The sequence below is a fragment of the Periophthalmus magnuspinnatus genome, chromosome 14 (genome assembly GCF_009829125.3).
Source record: "Periophthalmus magnuspinnatus isolate fPerMag1 chromosome 14, fPerMag1.2.pri, whole genome shotgun sequence".
NCBI lineage: Eukaryota > Metazoa > Chordata > Actinopteri > Gobiiformes > Gobiidae > Periophthalmus > Periophthalmus magnuspinnatus.
The window spans coordinates 521,067-533,866 of NC_047139.1; the positions used below are offsets into that span (position 1 = coordinate 521,067).

Genomic DNA, 12,800 nt, shown 5'->3' on the forward strand with positions numbered 1-12,800 from the left:
ATTTTGACTCACAAAAGTAGAATATATTTCAACATCGAGCAAAACTGGAGACTTTGGTGCCACAATCACAATTTAATCATCTGGTACCACACTGTTATACACCTGCTCCATGTTTTAAATGGACTTAGACTTATTTGGTTTGTTTGTTTTTTGTTTGTATTGTAATTTGAACAGGGCACTCATGAAAAAGAGAGTCTAGGTGCTCTCACTGGGTTCTCCTGCATAAATAAAGATAAAGAAATAATAATAAAAAATCATCATCATCATAGTAAATTTAAACAGTTCATTATTCCGTCCGTCCGCCATTCCGTCCTATGTTAAACTACACTTATATTTTGTGACACATATTATTATCATATATTTTGTGTTGTGTAAATGTACAAACGTACATTTAATCAGGTCATGGTAATTGTACATTAATATCTATGTAACAAGGCACAAGTTTATGTAGCACAGTTTTATTTCCATGCACTTCCATGTACATTGTACAGTTTAATGACATTTGTGTGTGTTCTGTTACAGTTTGACTAAGAGCCAAGTGGAGACACTTGAGTAAAGACGTCTCTACATGGACGTGTGGACTCTCTGTTTTGTTCTGTCTGATTCTGGCCCCGACCCCACAGAGAGGACACAAAAATACTATAAATCAACAACTCAGTACACACACTTCAAACTGCATATGTGTGTGACAGGGACACTTCACCTGCACATGTGTGTGACAGGGACACTTCACCTGTACATGTGTGTGACAGGGACACTTCACCTGTACATGTGTGTGACAGGGACACTTCACCTGCACATGTGTGTGACAGGGACACTTCACCTGTACATGTGTGTGACAGGGACACTTCACCTGTACATGTGTGTGACAGGGACACTTCACCTGCACATGTGTGTGACAGGGACACTTCACCTGTACATGTGTGTGACAGGGACACTTCACCTGCACATGTGTGTGACAGGGACACTTCACCTGCACATGTGTGTGACAGGGACACTTCACCTGTACATGTGTGTGACTGAGGCCCCTCCCTCTACTCTGATAATAAAGTCAGACTGAAGCAGGAAACACTCACTCTGCATTTGCTCAAGGGCACGTCAACGGCTCCAAACCCTCAACAGTCTGCTCCAGCACAGGTCAGTGTTTATAGACCCTTTACTACTACTACTACTAGTGCTACTACTACTACTATTAGTATTACCACTACTGCTACTGCTACTACTACTACTACTATTAGTATTACTACTGCTACTACTACTACTACTCTATTGTTACTGCGAGTACTGTCCTGTCCCTGGTTCTTTTCTTACTGTTGTTTAATTCGACTAAAGTTAAATTCATTCTATTGTTTATGTAAAAACTTATTTGGTTTAATTCAACATCAGTTTTGCTCAAACAGACGAGGGACTGAAAACCACTGTTTTATTTTCACTTTCCAAGACGTCTCCTCTTTTCAGACTTTATTCATAAAATAATCTGTTTATATTTCAGATTAAGATTAATGCATTATTATTGAGTTACTGTTAATTACAAAGAGGGTCACGTTTAGCTCAAAGTAAAGACAGAAGTAACTAAAGCAAGAAGCATCTGCAAACTCCACAACATATAGATCCTTTATGTTAAACAAAACTGGCCAAACCTGTAATACTTCATACATCGGATGATCTTGTGTCAGGCGTTTTTCCCTTTGGGTGTGTTTAAAATGTGAACTTTGAACACTAAACACAAATCTCAGTGTCACAAAGATCATGATCTGATATTCCCCCAAATGTTTCAGCTGTAAACACGTCCTCTGCTTTGTCCTGAAGAACAGAGTCGTCTGAAACGTTCCCCAGTCAGATCCTGCTCTATTTATCCATCAGTATCACTGTGTTTGACCCCGAGGGGCAGTTTAAGCTGAGCAGGAACATCAGCTCAACAGGAAACACTCGACTCATCAGATCAGGCCCGTCTGAGGTGGGGAACAGCCCTCAGGACAAAAGTGCCCATCCTGTGTCCTGCAGTATCACAGCAGCCTCCAGGGGGCGCCAGGTGAGCTCTGGAGACACAACAGGAAAGCTTCTTCTAAGCCTCTCTCTGTTGTTTCGGTCGGTGATGAGATGAGACGTTCAGAGAGTTTAGTCTGGAACATCTTCTGCCATATTTGCTCTAAAAACACTGGAGCAATTAAGAGCTAGCTGGTTAGCATAGCTAGCTTCAGGCAGGGCCGTCATGGATACAGAAAAACAAAATGCTCAAATCACACAATCCAATAGTTCTTAACCTCTGACCTTTGACCTTCTCTTCTTAACCTCTGAACCTCGGGTTTTTGCCTCTGTGACTGCCCGAGCTGCAGCACGCTTGGCCCACTGGTACTCATCAGCTGCCTCAGGAGTCCCGCGAGCCAACAAGGCTCGATAGGACTCCTTCAGCTTGATGGCATCCCTTACTTCCGGTGTCCACCACCGGATTCAGGGGTTGCTGCCGCAACAAGCACTGCAGACCTTACGACCACAGCTACGAGCAGCCGCATCGACAATAGAGGTGGAGAACATGGCCCACTCAGAGTCCATGTCCCCAGACTCCCCCGGGATCAAGGAGAAGCTCTCCCGGAGGTGGGAGTTGAAGACCCCCCTGACAGAGGCTCCGCCAGACGTTCCCAGCAGACCCTCACGATGCGCTTGGGCCTGCCAGGTCTGTCCGGCTTCCTCCTCCGCCAGCGGATCCAACTCACCACCAGGTGGTGATCAGTTGACAGCTCAGCCCCTCTCTTCACCCGAGTGTCCAAGACACACGGTCGGAGGTCAGATGACACGACAACAAAGTCTATCATCGACCTCCGACCTAGAGTGTCCTGGTGCCACGTGCACCGATGGACACCCTTGTGCTCGAACATGGTGTTCGTTATGGACAAACTGTGACTAGCACAGAAGTCCAATAACAAAACACCACTCGGGTTCAGATCAGGGAGGCCGTTCTTCCCAATCACGTCCCTCCAGGTGTCACTGTCGTTACCCACATGGACGTTGAAGTCCCCCAGGAGAACAATGGAGTCCCCGGTTGGTGCACTGTCTAGTACCCCTCCCAGAGACTCCAAGAAGGCCGGGTACTCCGCACTGCTGTTTGGCCCATAGGCGGACACAACAGTGAGAGACCTGTCCCCAACTCGAAGGGGCAGGGACGTGACCCTCTCATTCACTGGGGTAAACTCCAACAAGTTTTTATTGTCGTCATGGTAACATTGAATAACCAGCCTTTTCCTAAGACCGTGTTGGACATTAGTCACCACCAAACAGTCTCTGGTCACAGCACTAACATGTTCTTCTAGTCCAGTCTCACTACATCCTCCTGAAGCCTTACAAAATAAAAGCTCTTCACCTCTTTCCTGTCACAATAAGAGTTTTCACATTGAAAAGACTTTAGTTTGATAGTAACTATTGTTGGTTTGTTTCAGACATGTCCTCCACCAGTGAAAGGAGCTCTGAGGAGACGTTCCTATGCTCCATCTGTCTGGAGGTGTTCTCTGAGCCAGTGTCCACTCCATGTGGACACAACTTCTGCCGACGCTGCATCTCTCAGGTCTGGGACACTGATGGGCCCTGCACATGTCCTCTGTGTAAAGAGGTGTTCCACAGCAGACCACAGCTCAAGGTCAACACGCTCCTGAAGGAGGTGGTTTCAGGGTGTAACCTGGACAAGAACAAGAGCAAATCTATGGATGAGAACCTCGTCTTTAAAGAGGTCCAGTGTGACGTGTGCTCTGAGCCCAAGCTGAAGGCCCTCAAGTCCTGCCTGGTGTGTCTGTCCTCCTTCTGTGAGAGCCACCTCCAGCCTCATCTCACAGTCTCTGGGCTGAAAAGACACCAGCTGATGGAGCCTGTGGAGAACCTGGAAGACAGAATGTGTCCCACACACCAGCGCCCCCTGGAGCTCTACTGTGCCACTGATGAGAAGTGCATTTGTGTGATGTGCTCTGTTCTGGAGCACAAGAACCATGAGCTGTTGTCTCTGGAGGAGGCGTGTGAGCGCAGGAGGTCCTCTCAGCTGCAGACTCAGCAGAGGAGGCAGAAGATCCAGGAGATCCAGAGCCTCCTGGAGCTGAGTGAGACAGAGGCCCTCAGAGAGAGGGCTGTGGGGCTGCAGGCCTTCACTGCTCTCATGCAGTCTGTTCAGAGGCGTATGGACCTCTTCTTAGAGGAGCTCCAGGAGAAGCAGAGCCGGAGCCACAGACAAGCCCAGGATCTGGTGCAGCGGCTGGAGCAGGAGATCTGTGATCTGGAGCAGAGCGGCGCTGAGGCCGAACGTCTCTCACGCTCTCTTGACCCCCTCCACTTTCTACAGCGCTGCCCTGCACTCACGCCCCCTGCTGGGCTTAAGAAGTGGAGCAGCGTGAGCTTTGAGCTGGAGACGTATGAGGGCAGTGTGACCCGAGCACTGTATGAGCTGGAGAACAGTCTCTCTCAGGAGTTTAACAAACACTTTCAAGAACTGGCCTCAGAGTTTAACAAAGCTGAGCTGAGGAGAGTGCAGCAGTATGCGGTGGAGGTGACTCTGGATCCAGACACGGCTCAGCCTAATCTCGCTCTGTCTGAAGATCTCAAACAGGTTCATCTCACTGATGTGAAGAAGCAGCTCCCAGATTCTCCTCTGAGGTTTTATCAAAGTCCTTGTGTTTTAGGAAAACAGAGTTTCTCTTCAGGCAGTTTTTACTTTGAGGTTCAGGTCAAAGGGAAAACAGAGTGGGATTTAGGAGTGGCCCAAGAGTCCATCAACAGGAAGGGAAAGATCACTGCAGCACCTGAATATGGACTGTGGGCCATCGCCTTAAGAAACAAAGATGAGTACATCGCTGGTACTTCTCCTCCTATCCCTCTGTTTCCTCAGAGAGCTCCTCAGAAGGTGGGGGTGTTTGTGGACTATGAAAAGGGTCTGGTCTCCTTTTATGATCCCTATTCTGCAGATCTCCTATTCTCCTTCACAAACTGCTGCTTCAGGGAGAAGCTGTTTCCATATTTCGGTCCATGTTTGAATAAAGGAGGATCAAACTCTGCTCCTCTGGTCCTCACTGCAGTGGAGACTTTGAGCAGTGACAAAGTACAAAAGTAAAAGTAATGCACTTCAAGAGGAGTATTACACTTTTATGCGCATTAACTGTTAACCAGTGGAGGAAGAAGTACTCAGTTTAGTTACTTAAGTAAAAGTATAAGTACATTTATAAACAGGTACTTTAAAAGAGTAAAAAGGTATATCAAAAGTACTTCTTGCAGATTCTAATAAAGCTTCAAATGCTGTGATTTTGATACAGATTTGTGCTGAATTTTGTCCAACTAAACAATTAACTTGATTTTACATAATACCTCCTCTTTAAGTATAATTTTGAGGTATCTGTACTTTATTTATGTACATTTACTGTGTATACTTTTTACTCTATATTTTGAAGTGCACTGAAAAGTACCAAGTTCGTCTCCTTATAGTTTGGAACCTGAGTTATTTTAAGGACAATAAGAATTGACAGTGAGCTGGTAAAGTTCATCTGAATCTCTACAGTGATGTAAATAAACACTTGTGTGTCAACTCTGAACGGTGTGTTTGAGTGTATTCATGTGTCGTAAACTTGTGCTGTTCACACACGTTTAATGTTCACTCTGAAAATCTTTAGTTTATGTGAAGGTCGAGTACTGTCGTCTAGTGGATGATTTTGGTTTAGTTTTTGTTTTGTGCCACATGGGTCTTTTAAATATGATTGTCATAATGCAGGCAAATGGGACCAAGAGATGCAAGACTTGGGGAAAGTTCACAGTGTTTATTTACAAGTTGTGAATTAATGTACAATAAAATGGGTTGATCTGGCGGGGAACAGGGGACGAGGTGTGGGCCTTGATCCAGAGCCGGGGTGTGCGGCGTAGCGGAGACGACAGTGCGTGCAGCACCGGGTCAGGGAGCAGAGTGCGAGCCGGGATCCGGGGTCGTGGAGTGCAGGGACGGAGACAGGGCGACCAGAGCCAGAGCAAGGAACAGGGTGCAAGGCAGGGTCCAGAGCCGTAGAGTGTGGAGAACAAGATGAGACTGTACCAGGACTGAAGCAGCACTACAGGAGGCAAAACGTGGAACAGGAATAATGAGGATTGTGACATCCCCCCCCCAAGGGACACCTCCTGGTGGACCCCCAGCTTTGTCCGGATGCGTGCGAGGGAAGTCTCTGATGAGGTCGGGGTCCAGAATACACGCCCTGGGGACCCAGGAGTGCTCCTCGGGACCGTAACCCTCCCAATCCACTAGATACTGGAGGCCCCTACCCCGCCGGCAGACATCGATAAGGCGTTTGACAATAGTGAGGATGACCGCGTTGCCCTGAGATGGAGGAAGACCGGTGACAAAATCCACCGCCACATGGGACCATGGACGCCTCGGGACGGGAAGTGGGTGGAGTAGCCCAGATGGTGGCGAATGGGAGGCCTTACCCCTGGCACACACCTGGCATGCTGAGACATAGGCCCTAGTGTCCTTATCGATGGTGGGCCATCAGAAATACCGCTTCAGCAGGGAGAGTGTGCGGTTGGTTCCGGGATGACAGGCGAACTGGGAACTGTGGATCCACTCCAGGACCTGGGAACGCACAGAGTCAGGGACAAATAAAGTGCCAGGTGGGCCATTACCTGGGTCGGGCTCAGTTGGGCCTCCCGGGCCAGGCTCTCGATCTCCCACCGGACGGACGCTACAACACGGGAGGCTGGGATGATGGGTTCTGGGACGGTGAGGTCCTCCTCCTGGGTAAACTGACGGGACAAAGCATCGGGTTTAACATTGCGGGACCCTGGGCGATAGGTGAGCGTGAAATCGAAGCGGTTGAAAAAACAGGGACCAACGAGCCTGGCAGGAATTCAGATGCTTCGCTGACTGAATGTATGAAAGGTTCTTGTGGTCCGTGCATACCACAAATGGCTGCTCCGCCCCCTCCAGCCAATGGCGCCATTCCTCCAGGGCGAGCTTCACCGCCAGCAGCTCACGATCCCCCACGTCGTAGTTGCTTTCTGCTGGGGATAGGCGACGGGAAAAGAAGAACTGCCTTTTCAGTAAAAGGCAGTTCTTTGGTTCAGACCTCTGGGAGAGGACGGCTCCCACGCCGGTGTCCGATGCGTCTACCTCCACAATGAATTGGCGAGAGGGATCGGGCTGGTGCAGGATGGGGGCGGAGGTAGACAGGCTCTTTAGTCAGTTGAAGGCTGCCTGGGCTTCAGGGGAACAGATGAACTGCTAAGAAGGAGAGGTCAGCTTTGTGAGAGGCGAAATAACACGGCTGAAATCCCGGATAAACCTCCTATAGAAATTAGCAAACCCGATAAATCGTTGGAGCCATTTACAATTATGGGGAGTGGGCCAATTGGTCACCACCTTGATTTTCTCCAGATCTGCCCTCACCTGGCCCCTCCCGACAATAAACCCCAAGAAACTGACCTCCTCTGAGTGGAATTTGCACTTCACTGCTTTCACATACTACTTATTTTCAAGGAGGCGTTGGAGAGCCAAGCGGACGTGGTGCTGGTGTTCCTGCGGAGACTGAGAGAAAATTAGGATGTCGTCGAGGTAGACAAACACAAAACGGTTGAGAAAATCCCGAAGGACGTCATTAATTAATGCCTGAAAGACTGCAGGAGCATTAGTTAGTCCAAAAGGCATCACCAGGTATTCAGAGTGCCCTAGAGGGGTCTTAAATGCGGTCTTCCACTCGTCCCCCTCCCTAATACACACCAGGTGATAGGCGTTCCTTAGATCTAATTTGGTGAAGATGGTGGCCCCGTGAAGTGGTGTGAAAGTGGAGTCGAGGAGGGTATTTATTTTTGACAGTGATGGCGTTGAGACCTCGATAATCGATACAGGGACGCAGGGTCTTGTCCTTTTTAGCCACAAAGAAGAACCCCGTGCCTACAGGGGAGGAGGACGGGCGGATGATGCCAGCAGCCAATGAATCCCGGATGTACTGTTCCATGGTCTCTCGTTCAGGCTTGGAGATTTTATATAACTGGCTGGCAGGTAAGGGGGCTGCAGGTAACAGGTCGATGGCGCAGTCGTAAGGGCGGTGAGCGGGAAGTGAGAGTGCCCTACTCTTGCTGAACACCTCCCTCAGGTTGTGGTATTCCTCTGGAATCGTGGGGAGAGCCGGCGCCTCGGAGGACTGGTCGGGAGTGGAGCACGCCCTCCCGGCGGGTGACAGAGCTGATTGGAGGCAACGGGCGTGGCAAAAGGGGCTCCATCCCGACACCCTCCTCCGGACCCAGTCAATGGTGGGATTGTGGGTCTTCAACCAGGGGTATCCCAGGACCAATGGGGTGGAAGGGGAGGAGATGACGTGGAAGCTGCGGGACTTGTGGTGGTTGCCAGATAAAATCAATGTGACCGGTTCCGTGACTTGCGCTAAAAGTTGTCCGTTGAGGGCTAGTGCGGTGAGGGGATGCTCCAAAGGCTCCAAGGCCATTCCCCGCTGCTCAGCCACCCGCTGATCAATAAAATCCTCCTCGGCTCCAGAATCGACGAGGGCGGAAATAGGTAGAGTCTCTGAGCGATAGCACAGTGTGGCCTGGAGAAGCAGTTTGTTCTCTCTCTCTGGGATGGCCTGCTGACCCACCAGTACTCCCAGGGCTACTGGTGGGCCCGGTCTTTTGGTCGAACCGGACAGGAGGCGATGTAGTGCCCCTTCTCGCAGCAGTATAGGCACTCCCCCGCCAGGCGGCAATGCAGACGCTCCTCAGCTGAGAGGCAAGCATGACCCAGCTGCATAGGTTCTCCGGCGGTTGGTGGTGAGGGGGACCCATCGGTCCTGATCGGGGATTGGCGTCTCACGGACCGGGCTGGTGAGTTGCGTCTCTCCCTCTGGTGGGTCTGCAAGCGGTTATCGATCTTGTTCGTCAGGGCAATGAGAGTTCTCAAGTCCGGAGGCTCGTCACGGGAAACAAGTTCATCCTTTAGGCAGTCGTTAAGTCCCTTTAGAAACACAGCTCTTACAGTGCTGTAGGTCCAGTCCACCTCAGTGGCAAAAGTCCAAAATTCGATCGTATAATCTGCTACCGGTTTAGATCCCTGGGTCAGGCTTAGCAGGCGGGAAGCAGCGTCCGCCTGGTAATGCGGGTGGTCAAATACAAGTTTAACGTCTCTTAGGAAATCCACAAAACTCATCTGGTTTAACTCAGTCTTTGCGAACTTAGCCGCCGCCCACTGGAGTGCTCTCCCTCTTAAAAGTCCGCAGATATAGCGAATCTTAGCGGCGTCAGACAAAAAGCGGGCTGGGCACTGCTGGAAAACCGACACACACTGAAACAAAAAGCCCCGACAGAGGCTGGGCTGACCTGAGTAGGGATCCGGGTCCATGCCACTCGATTCCCGGGGGTCCGGCGGCGCCATGGCCCCGGCGGAGGTGGCAGTGGCTGGAGTCGAGGGCGCGGGGGCGAGCAGTGCGGCAACCTCAGTGTTGAGTTGGGCCAGCTGCTGGGACATGGACTGATTGCACTCCATCAGGGTCCGAATGGTTTGGTCGTGTTGTCCTATAATCATCCCGTGGTGAGAGAACGCCTGACGGAGCGAGGGATCCGACCCCGAGTCTGCTTGGTTCATGGTTGGCCAGATCGTTCTGTCATAATGCAGGCAAATGGGACCAAGAGATGCAAGACTTGGGGAAAGTTTACAGTGTTTATTTACAAGTTGTGAATTAATGTACAATAAAGTCGGTTGATCTGGCGGGGAACAGGGGACGAGGTGTGGGCCTGGATCCAGAGGCGGGGTGTGCGGCGTAGCGGAGACGACAGTGCGTGCAGCACAGGGAGCAGAGTGCGAGCCGGGGTCCGGGGTCGTGGAGTGCAGGGACGGAGACAGGGCGACCAGAGCCAGAGCAAGGAACAGGGTGCAAGGCAGGGTCCAGAGACGTAGAGTGTGGAGAACAAGATGAGACTGTACCAGGACTGGGAAGCAAAGTCGGAGCAGAGCCTGGAGCGAGGGAGCTGGGACGGTCCAGAGAACAGGATCTGAAGAGTAGCATGAAAAATCCAATGAGCAGGATACAAAGAGCAAAATGCAAAAGGGAAAAAACAAGCTAGATATTCACGTGGACACGTGGACGATCTGGCACCGAGTGTCTGGGCCTGGCCTTATCCACGGCAGGTGGTGGTGATTGTGCTGATGAGCTGCAGGTGCGAGCGGGAGGAGCCAGGAGCTCAGCCCAGCTCCGGCTCCAGCAGGTGGGGGAGGGAAGCAGCAGGACAGGAGGCAAAACGTGGAACAGGAATAATGCGGATCGTGACAAGGACGATGTATTAGGGTCATTTATAGATGAAGAAAAAAACTACTGAAGAGCAGATTTATGAGTTTAAACACACAAATTTATGAGATTTTGAACCAGCAAATGGTCCATAAAGGTTGAGATTATCTAGAATGTGTACGGGGACAAGTGCAGCTTAACCTTCTCATTTCCAAACTGTGTCCTGGTGAGTCTGTAGATTTGACTCTGTCCCATTTGACTCATGTTTGTGCTTATGTCAATTACCACAAGAAGATCCACACAATCTTAACAGTTTGGACCAAATAGTGTCAATCATGAGTCTGTCCTATAACAGATAATCCAATACAACAAACTTGTGAGGCAGCAGTGGGGTGTGGGACAGAGACAGAGACATAAAAAACAAGCAAATACAAGAAAAAAAGAAGCTAAATTGTTTTTGTTTTCTGGCATATTTGTTACTTTTATCTTGCAGATTTTTGTAATTAAATTTGAAAATGTCCTATCCATTTTTTTCCCGTCATCTATAAACCCGAGAGAGGAGCAGCTGAGGCTCAGGCGTCTGCTCAGGACGCCTCCTGGACGCCTCCTGGATGCCTCCTGGACGCCTCCTGGACGCCTCCTGGACGCCTCCTGGACGCCTCCCTGAGGAGGTGTTCATGTCCCACCGGGAGGAAGCCCAGGACACGCTGGAAGGACGATGTCTCTCTGGCCTGTGAATGTCTTGGGGTCCCACCGGAGGAACTGGAGGACATGTCTGGGGTGAGGGAAGTCTGAGAGTCTCTGCTTAGACTGATGCCCCCGTGACCCGGCCCCAGATGAGAGGAAGAACATGGATGGATGAATCCTGGACGGTGCAAGGCCCATCCCATTTCATGCACCCGACGAATGTGGTGTAAAATGTGCCCTGTGTTTCTATGGAGATCGAGCGTAACATCTGAGCAGACGTCACACACTGATATATCCCATGATGCACAACGCTCACGCAAGAAAGAAAAGAAAATGGAGTCCGCTACACAAAAAACGTTTAAATGTTTATACTGGTTCACGTCACCTACAACAGAGCGACATGAAAGTGTAAAATCTGAGTAAAGATCTGTACAGTGTGTTTGATGATTAAAAACCTTTCCAGCTCTGACACACTCAGGTTTATTTTGGGCTGGTTTGGGGAAACAAAACAAGATACATTGAAAAAATGAACTGGCCCATGGCATAGAAGGTAAACAGCGCCCTCTACTGGTATTAAAGTGGTTTAGCCACAGATCAAATTAAACCTTCTCTGGGTTATAGATAAAAATGTTATTGTTTCCTCTGTCTCTGTTATTAAATTTTAACAAGGTTTATTTTGTTAAAGTTATATAGAAGTTACAATTGGGGAAAAAAAAAAAAAAAAAAAATCACATATAACATTATATTTGCCTATTGATATTCAAAGGGAAACATTAATTCCTGACTTCATTCAATCTAAACAAAAATAAACGGCTGCGACAACGACACCTTGACTCTTCTTCTATTAAATAATAAATTATTAAAAATAACGTACATAACGTAGTCCATGATACACGTAGTCTCATGAACACTTTATAATATCTGCACAAACTGGACACTTTATAACACCGGTCACTTTAATAAGTCATGTTTGCACTGTTGTTCTGATGCTGCTGTTGTATATATTTTCTACCTATAAGTATTTTATTAGATTTTTAAGCATATCTTTTTAGTTGTTTTTTTTTCCTTTTTTTTTCCTTCGTGCATGCCCTTATTTGTATTTATTCAGTGTGTTTTTATGTTGCTTTATCACCAAAATAAGTTCCTAGTTTGTGAACTGTGTTCACAAACGATGGCAATAAAAGGATTCTGATTCTGATTCAATTCAATTCAATTCATTTTATTTTTGTAACGCCCAAAATCACAACAACAGTCTCTCGAAGGGCGTTCATGTTTTGGTTGATGGGGGAAACCGGAGTACCCGGAGGAAACCCATCCAGACACGAGGAGAAACATGAAAAACTCCACACAGAAAGGCCTGGGTGACCCGGGGATCAACCAAACCTTCTGCTGTGAGACATGAGCCACTCAGCCACCGAGATATACACACAAAAACAAACACTACTACTATCACAAATTAATATTATTATGTAAAAAATAAAATAAAATAAACTTAATACATTATGCTAAGTGGATGAATTTCTTGTCCTTTATTTGTGTCATTTATTTATTCATCTTTTTTGTATTTTTTATTTTGTTTTTATTTATGCTTCGTCACGGCAGCGTGTCGTTAACGTCATCAGTGCGCGCCGCCTTCAGTCCCGTCTCTTCATTCATTTAACAGATTAAAGAATTATGTAAAATTTTTAAAGTTTTAAATTATGTTTGGTGGATGTATTTCCTCTGCCTTTTCGGTGTCATTTATTAATTAATGTTTTTTATATTAATTTTAATATTTTTATTTATGCTTCGTCACAGCAGCGTTTCTACGTCATCAGTGCGCGCCGCCTTCAGTCCAGTCGCTTCATTCATTTTCGTGCTGTCGCGTTTGTTTTAGCCTTTTGTTTT

General features: G+C 48.2%; 1 protein-coding gene across 1 annotated transcript; it reads left to right on the forward strand.

Annotated features, from left to right (window-relative positions):
* Window positions 1-1,062: 1,062 nt before the first annotated feature.
* LOC117381479 (E3 ubiquitin-protein ligase TRIM21-like) lies at window positions 1,063-5,116 on the forward strand. Its single transcript, XM_033978458.2, has 2 exons — window positions 1,063-1,137; window positions 3,435-5,116. Exon 2 carries the CDS (start codon window positions 3,437-3,439, stop codon window positions 5,084-5,086), a length of 1,650 nt encoding a protein of 549 aa, XP_033834349.1. The 5' UTR covers window positions 1,063-1,137; window positions 3,435-3,436; the 3' UTR covers window positions 5,087-5,116.
* Window positions 5,117-12,800: the final 7,684 nt, after the last annotated feature.